General features: G+C 42.6%; 1 protein-coding gene across 1 annotated transcript in view; it reads right to left on the minus strand.

The window, feature by feature from the left end:
- Positions 1–806: 806 nt before the first annotated feature.
- Positions 807–18,536, minus strand: part of LOC144825018 (indolethylamine N-methyltransferase-like) — a 75,910-nt gene continuing 58,180 nt past the window's right edge. The window contains exon 3 of the mRNA XM_078683932.1: positions 807–4,188. Within this exon, the coding sequence (XP_078540058.1) occupies positions 3,750–4,188 (439 nt within the window). The 3' untranslated portion in view covers positions 807–3,749. The remainder of the gene's footprint in view (positions 4,189–18,536) is intronic.

Genomic DNA, 18,536 nt, shown 5'->3' on the forward strand with positions numbered 1-18,536 from the left:
GTGCCCCCAGTGTGAAGGGGGAGGTGGGGGTGCACATGGGGGGTACCTTTGGTACCTCCCTGCATTTGCATTTACAAAGCGGCAGGCACCGAGCGGTGCCTACCGCTTTGTGCATGCAAATGCAATGCATGCAGTTTTAACATTGCAGCGGCGGGCGAATTAGGATGTGACCGCCACCCTGGCGGTCACATCCTAATTCGCACGGAGGGACCACCGCTGCCCCTGCGGACGGTCCCTCCACATCTGGGGTGGCGGACTGACGCAGGTCCGTCCGTCATCCTAATAGGCCCCTATGTTTGAAAATCACGTCCATAAAAGCTCTGTGCATGGGTTATGAGTACTCAACCACCGATAATATAACACAAAACCTTGAATAAAAGAGGAGATGGAAGACAATGTAGTCCATATGATGTAGTGGTATTCACTAATATTCCTGAGTGTCGAGAGCGGACCTGACTCATGAGAGAGAAAGCCTCAGGGGTAAGGCAGCCCTTTCTCTCCCTCGATGAATGTAATATATAGCATTTAACTCAATAAAGATCTGCATAACTTCTATGCTATGCTGTTTTACCCATATTGTAGATATAAACAAAGATATTTAATGAGAAGCGGGATGCAAAGGGTCAAACCCGTGCATTGCGCTAAAATCACAATGTATAGGCCACATGACTATAAGAAGATTCACTTTCCTATGTGAAGTTACGGTGACATACAAAACAGGCGATAGTAAGTTCTCAAATCAGTTATGTTGCAAATAGTAATTCCATAATTTCACCATCATACTGTGGTAATGAGTTATATTTTATTATTATTACACTTGTTCCAAATGATGTGTGTTATTGTAGCTGTTTATTTTCACAAGCATGACATACAATTAGAAAACATCCTAGACAGCAGTGAATATGAAATAACTTCTAACATGAGATCTGTGTAAATGATTTTGCATTTTTGACATTTACAGGTGAAATTAGTATACATTAACCACAATTAGCCACATTGTAAGCGGAGAATGAGAAGAAACAATATCGAAAACAGCTAATTTAGGGCTTTGTCTCTGCTGCAGTATGGCACTGACAGATATCTTAAATATTTAAAGAGCTGGAGCATTGGTATGTTCCTCCCTAGAAAGTGATTACTGGTTATTTGTCACTGTATATTTGAGCAATCTGCTGCTTTTGCGTTGAAATTTAGCAGGATTTGCTGAGGTCTGTTTAGTATTTATAGTCCACAACATAATAGAAAACAAACATAGCACAAGGCAAAATAGAACATGAAATCATAACAGGGCATAACAAAAGAATCACATCAGAGTGCAACACAACTATAATAGTAAAATAAGAAATAACAAAACAATGCAATATTGCAACACAAAAACACACTAGCATAAAAAGCACAATAAATCATGACCAACACAAACTGCAACTCAATTGCACAAAAATAATGTATCACCACAATAAACACAACACAACAATGCAGCACAAACATAACACACTTAAACAAGAGGATAATAACATGGAGACCCAACAAATACATCAATGCCATTCACTGAAAGTATACAATAATAACATATTTAACAATACATAACACATATTTACACCACCACAATAATTTGTAACATAGCAACACAACATAACAAAACAGTACAACCACAACAGATCATCATGAAATGTGCCAGAACAGACAATCACATCATAACACAATTGCACAATTCTGCTGCTGTGTTGTTTTGTCTTTGTGTATTAATGTGTTGTGTTATTGTGTTGGTATATTGAGTTGGTAACATCTCTGGACCCAGTGTATTGTTGTATAGTTAAGTTGCATTTTCCTGTTGCCAATGTATTGTTATTTTGTTGCATTTTGTCTGTGCATTGTATTATGCTGTTGTTTACATTGCAGATGTTTGATGTTGTATTGCCTTGTTTTGGTGTATTATTATTTTGTGTTTCTGTGTTGGTTCATGTTGTTTATATTCACTGTACTACTGTGTTGCAGTGTTGTTAAATTGTGCTTTTGTGTTGCTAATGTACTGCATTGTGTCCCTGACCTTTGTCAAGTTGTTGTGGTGTATATTTCTTGTTATATTATTGTTGCATTGTTGTTTTCTTAGGTTTGCATCCATTAGTAGACTCTATTGCTGTCACTGTGGTGTATTACTGTACTCAAACACCTCACTTTAGATTGCAGTGGTAACTTATCCAAGCACTCAGCGGAAGGCGTAAAAAAATGGGGCAGATTTATCGACCTTTCACGCGGTGAAACACAGCAAGACACCTTGCTGTGCAGCGCTGCATGAAAGTGAGAAGGGAGGAACGCGCCACATTTAACATTATATGGTGCAGTCCTGTCCTCTCCTTGTGCTGGCACACAATGTGTTGCCTTGTGCCAATGCAGGCACCCTTTAACTGTGATGACTGCATTGTATGCAGAATTGGGCACCTTCCTGCACAAAAACAATCCTCAGAGGCATTTTTCTCTTTCTATGTGTGCTGCAGGGAGCAACACACTTAGAAAGAGGACACAACAAGGAGAAATAAAGATATTTCTCATTATTGTGCCTCTCCTTGGATGGTATACAATTTTGAAGCATTCTCAGGGTTACCAGTAATCTGAGAATGCACCAAAATCCATGGGTGGATGCCTGGGAACACCCACTCTCCACTCATGGAAAGCCTTCCCAGGGCAGAGTAACGCAAGGCAGCGACTTGCGCCACCTTGCGTTACTCCACATTTACCAAACAATGCAGTGCCATGCAAGGTGGCCATGTGTTGCTTGGTAAATCTGACTTAGGGATTGTGTTGCTCTTGTGACACTCTGCGTGATGCTAGAGCAATGCAATCCCTCGACAAATCTGGCCCTTTAAGGGTAGGGGCTGATTTAGAATTAATTTGTTCTGGTGAAAAATCACAAAAATGGATGTAAAATGCGACTGTGATGTCGTATTTATATTATATTGCAAAATATTTTTTGATCTGCAAAGTAGGCTTAAAGTAACACAAATAGTGCCCTGTGCTTAATTCAATCTATTTTGTGCTAGGTGCATTGAGGGAAGAGTTCCATAGGTGCAACTTGGGTATACCCCCACTACCACCCATGATTTTTGCGCCAATCACTGTCTACTAACAGTGACAGAGAGGTTTTGAACATAAATACACAGGCTTTAAATTGGACAAATTATTTGACGTCTCCAAACCTTTTCCACATTGCATGTGTGCTTCATTGTACAGCACACACACAATGTAGGAAAAGCTTCACAATTAGTATTTTGCATGCAAGGGTCCCCTTCCAGGACAGATCCTATGCTATGTTGCAAAGGTGGCTGCATGGTGCTAGGCAGCCTGTTTGAGTGTGAGTGCGGGGAATCACAGTAGCAGCGCTATATTTTTGTAGATATGGCTGTGAGCTGTGCTTTTAACCCTACACAACGTAGTTGCATTGCACAATTTTCTTTAAAATCTGCCCCAAAGTCTCAACCTCTGACACTGCAATATCCAGGAAAAATAAGAATTTACAGATCTTGATTCTTAACAAAGAATAATAATCAGTGTTCAATTTAACATCAATTTACAATCATATCCAACCATATGAGCTGCCCTTCAACACCGAGTTGTGATTTTAGATAAACACCAAATATTTCTTGCGGATATTAAAATTAGATCTCTAACATAATTCAGTGACCACAGCTCAATTAGAACACTAAATAGTCTACGTCTTTGTTTCAACTTGCATTTTTTTATGGTCCCCTGTGGAACTATTCCTTGTCCTTTCCCTTACGTGCAAAAAGGAACAATTTAGCTGAAAAATCACTGATCGAATGCAAACTGTTTATAAGTCTAGGAGCGACCTGTGTTTCTTTTATGTCAAAGCCTTCATCTATTACAGCCTTTTTCACAAACTCATCATCCAAGGATACGGCTGGGAACTTGGCATTGCCTTGCATGTAAAAGGTGCATTCGAGTACAACAGACATTATGAGACAGCCACCTGGCTTTAGCAGAGAAGTCATACTTTTCAGGGCCTTGCAGTAGCCCTTTTTATCAGTGCTCATAAATTCCAGACAAAATTCACTCAAAATGCAGTCAGCTTGAGCAGGAAGAGCTGGGGCTACTGGGTGAGACTCAGCAAGTTCTCCTTTGAAAACATCTTTTATGGCTTTTCTAACCTTCTCTTCTTTCTCAATCCACATTTCTCTGTAAAAAAAAAAAAACATTGACATGATATCATTGTAACCATGCCATTTTCTTTTCATAACTTTCACATGTGTTACTATAGCTCCAGGCCAGGCGTGCATTGAGGCCACTGAAGTAAACTGTCATGGACTGACTAAGGTTTACATTCCGCCATAATGTGGCCAGAGTGAGCTAATGGAGCCTGGGTCTCAGATTCATCCCTCTTATTCTTTCCCCAACCTGCCCCCAATACCTTGGCTGATGGTTAGTAAATACACTTGCTTCATACATTGACGCTTAGATGCAAATCATAGCCTTTCATGTCTCTTCACTAGGCGAGATTCTCTCCCCAGTCATACACAATACTGAAGTGAGGTAGCTGCATGCCTGCATGCATAAAAAACATCCAAGCAACGTTGCGAAAGAAGCATCGTCATCAGAGTTGAACTTGTATTTATCTTGGGTCATGGAGCCTCCTGGGAGCAAGGTAGTTATCTACCAGGAAACACTATCTTATCTTATCTTATTTTACCTTACCTTATCTTATTCTATTCTAGATTCTGGTTATATCATAAACCACAAGGTGGAAGACCGAGTGCTGTGTAAACGCCATAAGAAAAATAAGATGACAATATAGAGAGAAAAACGAGACAAATGTTAACTGAAAAATAGGTCAACATATATAAATACAAAATGTAAAATACATCAAACCTGGGATGGCAATATGGGACTATAATACACATTACAATGTTTTTTTTAATGCTGGCAAACAAACAGGCACTGATTCGAATTTGAACTTTTATGCTTTGTTCACTGTGAGAAATTGAGTTGTTGGTTGTGAATAGTGTGAGCTCTTCTCAAGCAACAGCCACAAAGCCTGTCAGGGTGAACCTCAAATGGTCACTAAATAACTGGGGCCTTATTTATGAAGGCCTTGCGCCGCCGGTGCGTCACTTTTAACATGGGAAAAAGTGATGCATCGGTGGCGCAAGGCCTTCATAAATAAGGCCCCTGGTGCTTAACCCTCTGGCAGCTTGGTGCAAAAACAGACAGACTTGACGTGGAGGTAATGTGTAAAGTATTTATGCAGCACACAATCAGTTATAAAGTGAAAACCCAACACTAGAAAAATGAAACACAAATTTAGAAAAATAGAGTACATTTGTAAAATGTATTTGACATTAAAAAAGCAAAAATCGAATCATTAGAACCAGAGTTTTGAATTATTAAAGTTTACAGTGAAAACTAGCACCCAAAAGATCAAACCGCCAACTATAAACATCGTGGGGCATATTACCAACAAATAGCGATATTTATCGCTAAGTAGGGTTAGAGGCAATATTTTTATCGCCGTGCATCACCGTTTTTTTTCGCTGAGATAACTTGCTATTAGCAAGGTTTATCTCAAAAGCGATAAAAATCAGGCCAAATGCGTGAATATCGCTGAGAATACAGCAATATTCATGCATTAGTGACAAAATGCTCTTAGCCATGTTATCCACCTCCCATTGGATAACATGGCTAAGAACTGGTCTGAGCAGGCATTGTTTTTTGGCGATAGCGGGAATATTTCCATTGCTACGCCTTCCATGCTAATAGGCGATAGCGACGTTAGCGACTGCTTTCAGTCGCTAACAGGGTGGGTACGCCCACTTTGCATGTCAATAGCGATAAATATCATATCGCTACATGCAAAGCGGGCCCCAAACCACTCACTATCGCCTAAAAGCTGTCGCTAACATCAGTTAGCGACAGCTTGCTAATAGAGAAAACGGCCTCTAAAGAGGCGATAATTGCCTATCGCCACACTTGGTAATATGCCCCCTAGTCATGCGAAACAGAGGCAAAGTTGAAAGTTATGGTCAACCGAGATGGCGCATGGTTTGGATACACAAAGGTAATTGGGCTAGTCTACACTTACCTGTTGACTTAAAAGATATTTCAAGAAAAACTGTCTGAGAAGGTAAGGTGCAGATTGTGATACTTGAGGAGAAGGAGCCGCTGATAAAGTTGGGCTTTATCAGTGGCTCCTTCTCCACTTAGTCTCGATCCCACTTAGTCCCTTCTTTGAAGTTGAAATCTCCTGCGGGACAAAGCTGCAGGCCTTAGCCAATGAGGGCACCACAAAGTCGTAAACTCCTTCTGTGGGGAACCACTGACCAGGATTTGCTGCAGCGGAGAATTACTTAGCAGGAGCTGCCGCAAAGTCGGACTGGCGAAGCAACTTGGGCAGATCAATAAGTGGGTAAGTCCTAGTCTCCTCTTGGTATACAGGCACTTGTGTTGGCCAAAAATGTCTTAAGTCCAAGGTTTTGTATTTGGACTATATCAGTACCTTTGGTACCACTTACAAGGGTCCAGGATGGGAGAAGCACCACTTGGAGGGTCAGGACTTACTCAGGCTGGGTCCAAGGCTGTCTCCTTACTAGAACTTATGGATGACATTGACCTTAAGCTTCTTAGCATGGTTTCCACACATAGCACTGGGCACACACTTGATGCATTGTTTTCTAATAACAAATATATCACTAGTCTCAAAGTGCTTCTTCTGGCCTGGTGGGATCACTCAGCCATCTTTTTTACGATTAACTGCCCTACAGCTAATATAGCCCCGATTAAGAGGCATATGTCAGCTCAGCATAGACCCTGGGCTAAAATTGATTAAAATCAATTACAGAAGTTACTGATTTCATCAACCTCCCAGGCTGTTGAAAATCTGTAGGTCACAGCAGAGTCTTATTCTAATTGGCTCAACTCTTCTCAAATATATCCTATAAAAACAAGCATTTGCAATGCAATAGGTCTCGCATTTGCCAGAGTTTGAGCTATTGGCATTGTAAATGACAATGCCTTTTATTTATGTGTTTTGAAAACCTGCAAGTGGTGAGTAAACACCCACTATGCACTTATAGTAATTGCTTACAAAAAAAAGGGCTGGCAGTAACTGTGCCTCTTTTACTGCTAGCCGTGCTTCTCGTAAGCAAGGACTAGAAGTACGAAGTGCGTGTTTACACACCACTTACGGGTTTTCAAAACACATAAATAAAGGACATTTTCATTTACAATGCCAATAGCTCAAACTCTCGCAAATGCAGGACCTATTGCATTGCAAATGCTTGTGTAATGTGGCAGCCAAATTGTTGCTTGATTGTTTTTTTTATCTTATTTCATTTTGACATGTAAAACTAGTTTTGTTGGCCCTCCACTGGAAATAGTGGAGTGAAGGATATCAGTCAAAATGTAACCACTGTCCACCAGGATCCCTAGAGCAAAGGATTTGTCTTGACCAGGAACTTATGGTAGTGCACATAATTTGGCATCTACAAAGCAAGAAATACTGAGGCAAATCACTGGCAGTCTGGGTCCCAGACCTTTGAATGACCTGAACCATAGTGAGAAAACAGGGCCAAACTACCTGCAGATCCAAGAACTTTCTACCACTGAATTCTATAGACTTGGGGCGGTTCTGTGCACAGATTTGAGTTAAACGACATAGGGGCACATGCTCCATTTCGGGTTGTGCTATACCTTTCATACTAGTTGCCTAAAGCGGATGCAAGGTAATGTTGCACCACTATGATGTACTGAAATAAATGCATTCTCTTCTGCCTGCTCTACCTTTGGGTGTGGTTTTAGAGTCATACATTAGTCCAAGCTGGCTATTTCATTGTATGAGTGCTTGGGCCGTGGTATCTGTAGGACATGTAGACTCCTTATGCAGATGATGGTTTTTCCTGTGGATCCACGTTTGGTATTTTTACCCTCATTATGTTCGGGTATTGTAAAAAAAAAATAAAAGTTACTAAAAGGACAGTAATATTTTGTCCCCATTGCATCCTTCTTAAATATTGAGATTCTTGATTGATGCAAAGAAAAAACAACGCAGTTGGGTGGAATGCTTGCAAAAGTCTTAGCTGCTGATATTTGCTGGGGTCGCATTCTAGTTCATAGTTTTTCACCTGCTATACCACTTCAGAGACTAGCTATATGTAAATCAGCCTTGATCCTGCAGCAATAGGAACAATCCTGCCAGAAACATCAAGCCAGATACCCTCCGAACTTGAACACATGAGACTCCAGGCTGGTTTGATGCTATTGGGCAACATGCTGCATTATATACAGTAGTACAGGTTAACAACGGGCCTATTTTATTTATTTATTTTAGGATCAATTGTTGTTGATGTTGATGCAGTGGTACAATGAACAGTTGCACGCATCCAACTGTAAACAAATGTCTCTGTGGGATTTTTAATGTGGGGTCTGCAGAAGTTGATAATACATTTAGAAGTAATGTAAAAGAGTTCAGATGTTGGTTTACAAGTCTGAACTACCTGGTCTGTCGGCAAGTGGGTGGATGATTAAAGCATGGAGGTTGGGAGAGCAAGGATATCGGATTACCCATGTTTCTTTCCTGGTGCATGGGTTTATCCTGCAGCCATGGGCGGAAGCTGCTTCGAAGGAAGTGAGGAACAATACAACGATGAACACCACTGTCCTGAGCTCACGTAGGGTGTAAACGATCTGTAATCTGAGATGCCTTCCAAGGCTTGATATTATAAGGAAAAGTAACAAAAAAGTACATGGATACAGTAAACCTGCCATGCACAATTCAGCTACCCATCTAAGCAAGGGGCTAGTGAAATCATACTTAATTACCAAACCATCAACTCATTGTCAAGCCTGTCAGTACCCAATCTTATCAGTGCAGTCCCATAAACTATGCAATTCTCAGCTCACGTGTTATTCCCAATATCAGCAGCTGCGTATTGGTGCTGGTCTATATTCATGTGTGTATCGTCAACTTCTCCTGCAAGGGAGAATACAATCAATCTAAATGTACACCTATAGTATCCACACAAGGAACATCATTGCCATATACCACCTTGCCTACCTTGACTCCTGGATGCAGTATCTGACCTGGAGTAACCTTATAAAGTGTTAACATTAATCCAACTAAATCTAAACCACCACAAATTAGGTCCTATTACATATACCCCTTCACATAATACCCTCACAATATCATCTTTAGCTCCATATATCACTCATCAATCAATTATCCACTTTCATTTAGTGTGGCATACGATCAACTCTCTATGCTACCAATGTGAATTCTCCGTAAGGTCGATGGGAACATCCTCCCTGTAAAAACATGTATCCCATGAGTTTTTCATGCCCCATGTGTTCCATACTCATTCACAAATGGAGCCTATCCACCCAATCTAACTACGTGCCAATTTAGGATAATGCTACCTCTTGAAAAACTCCCCAAGCTAGTACACTCCGATCCTAGTGTTCTGCCAGAGCACCATCTTTGAACAATATTTAAATACCAGAAAGCAATGGTGGACCGTACCCATGTGCACCTCCCAAAACAATACATCATCCATTTCTCCACATCGCGGCCATTTCTCTACCCGGACCACCCCAAGGTTTATATCCAGTATTCACCGCAAGATCACGCTGTAATTATACCTCTCTTCGTGTCCATAATGAAATGGCATCGGATCCATATCCTCCACCAATAATATGGGCAAACCTGTCCACCCACCCAAATATCGGTACAAATAAAGTGAATCTTTTTCACCAACTACTGATAAGGAAAGTCAGCCGCAGCTGACACTAGTGTCTGAAATTCATCGCCTCATCCCACTGCAGTGAGAGTGGCGAGGTCAGGAGGAGGAGGAACTTTGCAGAACTTCAAAGAGGGTGGGTGGCAAAAGGAGGATGAGCGTGATTCAAGGTACCCATATTGGACAGTTTGTCCTCAGAGGGTGGGGCCTGGAGGGTGTCGCCTGGTAACAGGAGAAGGGCAGCATATACACAGGCTTCCGGATCAGTCATCAGCAGTAAAAAATAAGAAGATAAAGGCATGCACACAGCGTGCGTGTGCCTGCTCGCTCCCATGGCAATACTCCATGTGAGTGAACTTGCCAGAAAAGGTAGGACATGCACCCACCAATAGCCATTTGCAGGCTACAATTTTTTAAGGACACAAAGGGAAGCCATTCCAAAGTCTGGGAGGAGTCAAACCCCAGAAAGTAAAGATGACAGATCGCCTACAGCACAAGCGCTGTTTAGGCTCGACCTAAAAAGAGGCAATGGCAGGATTCGTCAATCTGGCTCCTGGTTTTCAGATGCCCTTTGGGTTGAAAAATAATGTTGCAGACGCCAAGAGACTAAATGGAGAGCCCTATATGACTGAGAGAGAAACTTACAAACTATCACTTACCAAATATAAATCCCTCTTGATTACAGAAAAAGCAGCTTACTTCTCATCGCAAATTGAATCTGTCAAAAACTCAGCTAAAGAATTCTAGTAAGTCCTCATACATTTTCAACTCCTTTGATCACACTCACCATCATTCTCCATCCAGCATTCAAGACAACAGGGTTGGCATCCCTGATAATGATCTGTCCACGAATGTCTTCGATTCATTTTTCCCTGTTTCTACCACACCAATAAAAGATCTCATTTTGACCACCAAATCAGGCTCTTCGGATAATCCGTGCCCGCCCTCAGCTATCAAGCTGGTCCCCGACATTATTGCAGCCCACGTCTCAAACATGTTCAACAACATGTTTAGAACAGGCATCTTTCCTTCCCTATGGAAACGAGCCTCCATTTTGCCTCTATTGAAAAAAACAAATATGGACCCTGAAGATCCTGCCAACTACCGGCAAGTTTCCAGACTCCCCTTTCCCGCTAAAATAGTCTAAAAAGTGAGGAACATTCAACTAAATCAATTCATCAAGGATTTCAATTGCCTAGACCCCACCCAATTCGGGTTTAGATCGGAGACCGCACGGAGACGGTCCTGATCAAGGCTACTGATGAACTAAAGTTCATCTTGGATGGGTTGGATCAGCTGCTCTCATCTTGCTGAACCTGTCTGTGGCATTTGATACGGTGGATCATTCCATTCTGAGTCACTGTCTGGAAGCAAAGGGTATTAAAAACCTGCCTTGAAATTAATCTCTTCCTTCCTGTGAGACATGGAAAATGTTATCAACCTTGATGCCTTCTCTTCAAACTCTTCCCACCTGCCTTGTGGTGTTCCGCAGGGCTCTTCACTTAGTCCCACCTTCTTTTAATGTCTATGTTGCAGATCTGGCTCCACAGGTTCAATCCCTCGGGTTTTCTCTCACTTCGCATGCAGATGACAGGCAAATCGTGCTATCAGCCTCAATTAATGTATACAACACCAGCCTCCACATTCATAATTGCATGAAACATATCAATGGCTTGATAAATAAGCATTGCCTTAAGCTTAATGCCAGGTAGACCAAGATGATTATACTCGGCAAAAACCCACATTTCTGGTCTGCCCCTTGCTGGCCTGCAGATATGGGATTCCTTCCTGTCCCTACCAGGAAAGCCAAAAGTCTCGGGGTCATCATCGATGATCGCCTACTTTTAAGCAATCAAATCAACACAGGAGTCTCCTCTTCCTACAGCACCTTGTGAATACCTAACAAAATACTAATCTTTCTGTTAATGTCCATTAGGAAGTCAGTGATTTCCACATTAGTACTATCAACTAAGCATGGGCGTAAAATCCGTTTTACAGGCGAATTTGCGGATTTTTGACGATTTCGCGATCCGCATCTCATTAGACGCCTGCATGAAAACAACTTTGCACAAATAAGATATGGCAGGGATGGAAAACTGACAGCAACCATACCTATCAAACGTGGTGTACGCCAGGGCTGCGTGCTCGCCCCAACATTGTTTAGCCTTCATATCAACGGTCTAATTAACACCCTGTCACAAGAAAGAGATCTAGATGCCCCAAAACCAGCTGCACGTAGGATCTCGGCTATGATGTTTGCTGGTGACACCCTCCTGGTGTCAAAATCACCTATGGGGATCCAAAGGGTATTGGACAGATTTCATTTGTTCTGTGAGGAAAGAGGCCTTGAGATTAACCTCCAGAAAATGAAATTTATGGTTTTTAACAAACCAAAGAGTACTCGTCCAAATCCTTTACTTAATGGTAAACCTCTGGAAAGAGTAACATCCTTTACGTATCTTGGCATTACAATCACTGAGACCATGGAGTGGGGGGCACACATAGTGAACAGGGGGCATCTTGAAGGTCTTTAATGAATCAGACAAGAGCGCTGTCAGCCCGGCGCTAGAAATTTATAAGGTTCAGGCACGCAGGGGTGCACTATATGGGGCAGAACTCTGGGGCCACTGTAAGTCCAAATCTTTATTACAGGTTGAGAACCAATACATTAGGAACCTCTTCAGATTGCCACGTAGTGCTCCTGTAATTCCACTACGTCTAGATCTGGGATTGATGGAATTGGAAGAAGTCCTATGTCTCAGACCCCTTCTATATTGACGCCGCCTATGGTCGACACCTGAACCCCTCCCATACAGAGAAGAATTGTCCGAAGTTCTAGAAATCAGGGGTGCTGCCAGACTGCCCTGGTTTTCCCATATTAAACATCTGTCAACTGACATGGGTCTGGGGGAATGCTGGTCTGATCCAGAGCTAGCATGCACCCAAATTTCTAACAAACAAATGAAGGCCAAATATGAGAACTATAGAATGGCCTTACTACATTCCAACTCCAATATAGGTAGATTAACTACAACCTTTTTGGAAATAAAGGATAACTCTGTCTATGAGAAGGTCCTCGACCTCATTAAACCTGTGACTGCCAGAAAACTCTATCTGAAATTTAGATTTGGGGTTCTGCCTCTCCGTTGTTTTACATCAAAGTGGAGAACGCAAAATGAGGATAGGTGTCCTGCTTGTGACTATCCTGAGGAAACAGAGCTACATGTTTTTTTCGGTTGCCCTGGATACAGCAAAATGAGAAAAAGATGGTTGGTGCAGATCTGCAGAAACCTGGGTGGCAGTCGCTGAGTTGAAGTGTTTAGGATACTGAAGTATGATCTCAATATTCCAATTGTTTACTCAGTTGAAGGATTTCTGTTTTCTATGTGGTGTTCAAAAAGGGTTTTTCTTAAAACACCAAACTGGCAACCAGATAAGATTTAGTAGTTGTTAAGTTTAGTTCTAGCAATTGGTAAAATCTCCCGTTTTATAATATTACATATCATATAACTGTAGGGTTTGTTGCTCCTTTTTATAAAAAGTTTTAGTCTATGTTATCTATTTATAAAGCAGCTGTTTTGGGGGAGATTGTGTTTGGCCGGGCTTAGCTCCGCTGAGAACACGCTACCACCTTTCCCTCTAACCTCTCCACCGGCCGGGCTCAGCTCCGCCGGCCCGGAACTACACTTCCCAGCAGCTCTGTAGTCCTGCTCTAGGCCACGCTGCCGCCACGTTCATCAAGCCGCACCAGGAGGCGCATGAAGCTCTGCGTGGCCCCTCGTCCCACGAGGACGCGCGCGGGAAGGCCCGGGAGATGCCCGGGACAAGGGTGGGGCCTTCTGCGGCCGTCCCAGGGTGGACAAGGCAGGGCAGGGCTTCCCCTCTAATGTGTGAAGTACAGGACCATCTTCACTAACAAGGTACTGTGCGAACTCGGGAGGGGTAACTGCTACCTGATATAGTCTGTGGGACACGTCAGATTTGTCGGATAACATTTCAAAAAGCGAGTTAGGAGGGTCTGTGAAAAGCAATGGGTAAGAGAAAGGCAATGGAGGGGGTGGAGCTCCTGTTACTACAAAAAAAGGGAAGAAGGCAAAAAAGTCGCAACATGCTGTTACTAATTTTATTTTAACAAGTATTGAATCTATTGTTGACGATTGTGAGGGTATTTTATGGGGGCCACATCCATGAAAGAGGCGGGAAATCACGATCCCCTGTTCGATGGCCCTATACTGAAAAGGAGTAAAGTGATCCCTGCAATTTTTTCAAAGAAGCCAAAGCACACTCGTCCTGCTGATGAAATGCATTCTATCCCTGTTAATCCTATTGAGGTAAATGTTATAGAGACTCCAAGGGGGGGTAATTTGAATAGTAAGGTTGAACTTCTGGCTGGATCAATAGAAAATATAGACCGGTCCCTGCAGGAGAGACCATGTGAAAAGGGTATTACTTGCTCTCATCGATTTTCTGTGTTGGAAGGGGAATCTAGGGAATTAAGCGAGGTATTATTACAAGGACCTGGGGGGGTTGTGGAGGTCTTGGATAGTACAGGCAAATTCTCCAGATGTTTGAATTTTAATAGGACAATTATGAAGAAAATGGAAAGCTTGGAAGGTGACATAGCCTTTATAAAAAAAAAATGATGATGGAATTAATAAAGCAGGGGGAATTACATGTGACAAAGAGCCCTCAATCATTATTAGTGTCCAAACTGACAAAAGCCCCTAATGCACGAGCAGTACCATCGAATGCTCCTAAAACAGTAGGAGGGCCACTATCCAAGACTTCAGCTCAAACTTCTCTAGTTAGTATGCCCGCCGGCCAGAACATCCCTAGTTCCTATGCTGAGGCAGCAAAACTGTGGGGACCAACATTAAAGTGTAAGGATTCACATGGGGGTAAATAAAATTCTAGTGACTCGGTAGAGGCAATTAAAGAGGTAAATGTTGAGGATAATTGGAGTAATACACAGATTAATACACCATATAGATCCCCAAATGCCACTGTCTACATGACTGGGGTCACTAAGCTTGGTGTTGCCAATGCCTATGAGTGCAGCGAATCCATCCGCAATAAAGCCATTAATTGGCTGCGCCATATGAGAGGGTGCAGATCAGTTATCAGGGAAGACCTGATTAATGTAAAAAGACTGTCCCTGTTTAGCTTTCTAACAGACTGCATTGAAATAAAGTTCGGTAATATGGCAATTGAGGAGAATTTAGTGGCGCTAGAGTATAGAACTTGCCCACCCAGGAACTCCAATATACAAATTAGACACGCACCGTTATGGTCCAAAGCCAGGCCTAAGGATGTTTCGGATCTCAATAAAATAGACTGACTATCAAAGGATAACCACTTGAATAATGCAGTACAAACACATAATATGTGCATGTCCGAGCATCAGGTTAATTCCACCATAAGTTATATAGATATGGAGGTGATGGCGTTTAATGTCGAGGTGCCCCTTGACTGGGAAGAAAGGAATAATGACACTAGTAAAATTCGATGCCCTCTAAGAATAGTAGCAGAGAGAACGGTTCTCAAAGTATCTACTAGGCGGATGGTTGCAAACACCAATGTGATCAATTTGCTTTCATGGAACATAGCGGGTCTCCAAAAAAAAAATGGTAAATCCAGAATGGAATGAATTTATTGATATGTATGACATCTGTATGTTCCAGGAAACCTGGAGCACGATTCCCCTGTATAAAAGTGGGTATTCCACCCATTTTATCCCAGAAATCAGTGCAGGGAAGGACTTAATCGGGAGGACTTAATGTATGGATTAGTGTGGCCCTGAATTGGGCACTCACTGTGCATAATTTATCTACTGATGACATATTACATATTTCCGTTAAGGGTCCCCATATTGGAAGTTCTATGGAGCTGTTTAATGTGTATGCTAGAGGTACCCTGGGAGGTCAAATTTCACCTATTATAGCATTACTCGAGGTGGCACTAGCGGGTATCCCCCCCTTGTCTAATGTTATTGTAGGGGGAGATTTTAATTGTACATATGAACCCCTAAGCGAAGAAGATCACCTGGGATTTAGCGAAGAGGATTCGAGACAGTCTATCCCGCCCCTGACTTTGACCCCAATTAGGAAATGGACACATAGAGCGATCCAACTAAATGCGCTAACATTAGAATATAATCTACGCGCTTTAAATGGAAGGACCATTTCAGATCCAAATGGTGCGATGACTTATAATAGACTTAGTTGCCCGTCCCGTATCGATTATATTCTACTTGACACCCAATCTTGGGGCAGATTATTGGATATGGAAGTTAGACAGTCGCAGGACAGTGACCACAATCCGCTCTGTATGAAAATATGATGGGGGAGCGGGAGGGAAGCACCAAATGGTCCATTAATGCTTGCAAAAGAGGTAGTTCCATCTAATTGTAAACGTAGATCAAAATGGAATAGGGTAATGTGCCAAGAAGACAAATTGATCAGCATCAAAGAACTAGTCGAAGTAGAGACTAGAGAACTTTTACCCCTTAATTCTGTCCAGGCCATTGAACAAAGTTCTAAACTTACGGACTCCTACAAGAGTCTAATAGAGAAAATTGGCTTATTTTTTACTATCGAGGATACTAGAGGGCCTATGAAGAATAATCAAACTATAACTGGTACCCCATGGTATACGGCTGAATGCAGGAAAAGGAGAAAGGCTATATCGAATTACATTAGGAGGAAGGATGCGATAGCAGTTAGGGTGGCCAGGAAGGAATACAATAATTGCATTAAAAGGGCAAAGAAGGATTGGAAGGAAGAGCATTGGCAACAACTTAAGATCGCTGCCTGATTGAAGGACTCTACCCTGTTTTGGAATCTGATAAATAAACTTGATAGGAGAGCAGTAGAGCCCCTCCCTAACCATATAACCGAGCAGCAATGGCATTCCCATTTCTCAAAATTGTATTGTGATGAGGCTGAGACAGGCCAAACTTTGGGGGCACAAAATGATTTTATTATAGAAAAGCATATACCTGTAGAACCCTTTGCAACCTGGGAAGTACATGATGCCATTATGAGTATAACCCCTTCCAACGCAGCAGGCCCGGACGGGTTACCGGGTGATTTATTTATATATGACCCCAAGTTGTGGACTGACTTCATTGCCCTTCTAAGAAACTTAATTCTTCATGGACATCCTGTCCCTGATTCTTGGAAGGGTGCCGAAGTAGTAACTATCTACAAGAAAGGTGATAAGGAGGACCCTGCCAACTATAGGCCGATTAGTTTAATCGATGCTATCCAGAAAGTAGTTGGCAGGGTCATCATTAACAGAATAGGATCTTGGCTTGAAGTAGGGAACATACTGACTCATTTTCAGGCGGGCTTCCGACAAAATGTGGGTACGATGGACCAGGTTTTCAGGTTCTGTGCAATATACTGGAAATCTGTGTCCATCATGAAGGGGAATTTATATCTGGCCTTTATAGACCTGAAGAGCGCTTTCGATCTGGTGCCCCGTGATAAACTGTGGAAGGTGCTGTTGGACTTGGGGTTCCCGCGATACCTCCTGGAGTTTATTGTTAAACTTCATCAGGACAATTATGCCAGAATTAGATGGGGGAGTCAGGGGCAGCTAACAAGGAGGGTACCTGTGAACAGGGGGGTGCGCCAGGGCTGTGTGATGGCCCCGACATTGTTCTCCCTCTTTATTAATGGGGTGGTAGACCATTTGAGGGAGGACACTGCCGATGCCCCGGTCCTGGCAGGGGAGAAAACACCCACCCTCCTCTTTGCAGACGATACCCTCCTGATGTCCAAAACTCCCTCGGGACCCCAGAAATTGTTGGACAGATTCAGTCTGTTTTGCGACGAACGTGGACTGACCATCAATACCACTAAAACAAAGTTGATGGTGCTGCCCCCATTAAAAAAGCAAAGAGAATTCATATCACTCTCAATGGGTCGCCGCTAGAGGTGGTGGAGGCATTTGACTACCTGGGAGTCAGGATCAACAACAGAATGAAATGGGACTCCCATGTTGCCAAAATGCTCCTAAGCCTTAAAAGAGTATCTGGAGTAATTCTGAGGAACCAGCGAATGTCCGTCAGCAGGCCTATAGCTCCGGCTCTTGCTGTTTATGAAGGGAAGGCGTTAGCCTCTGCAATTTACGGGTCTGAACTATGGGGCTGTGAGAATACGGTTGATTTGGTTAGAGCCGAGAATACGTTTCTGAGGGACTTAGTTTCCCTCCCTACCTCGACTCCATTGAAGCCCCTTTTTCATGACATGGGCAAACGCTCGATTTCAGATATAGTTCGCCTCCGCCCTTTGCTGTTCTGGGTGCGCCTGAGAAGGAAACCAGAACTGGCAAATTACACCTTGGTGATGGACGAATTGATCATTCTGAATAGTGTGAATAAGATACAGTGGCTTAATAAACTGAGGCAGCTGGCCATGAAGCTGGGATTGGCTGAATTTTGGATCTCCCAGTCCCCATCTCCCAAGCAAGTCTATTGGGAGTGGGTACATGCCGAGGAATTAAAGAGCACAAAGTAGGGAGCCCTAAGTACTCTATTTTTGGAACATAAGCCCACTAGGAAGCTTGAACCATTCTTAGATTTCATCCAAATGCCAAAAGACTGATCACTTTTCCTGAAAATGAGGTATGGGACACTCCCTCTTAACAAATTCACTGAGGGCTGGAAAGGAACGCGGGTTCCACATCCTATCTGTCCAAGCTGCTCATGTGTGACTGAATCCTTACCGCACTTCTTGTTTGCCTGCAAAGCATCCAAGAGGGCTAGAGCAAGATGGTTAAAACCAGTATGCAGGG

Source organism: Lissotriton helveticus, chromosome 3_1 (genome assembly GCF_964261635.1).
Source record: "Lissotriton helveticus chromosome 3_1, aLisHel1.1, whole genome shotgun sequence".
NCBI lineage: Eukaryota > Metazoa > Chordata > Amphibia > Caudata > Salamandridae > Lissotriton > Lissotriton helveticus.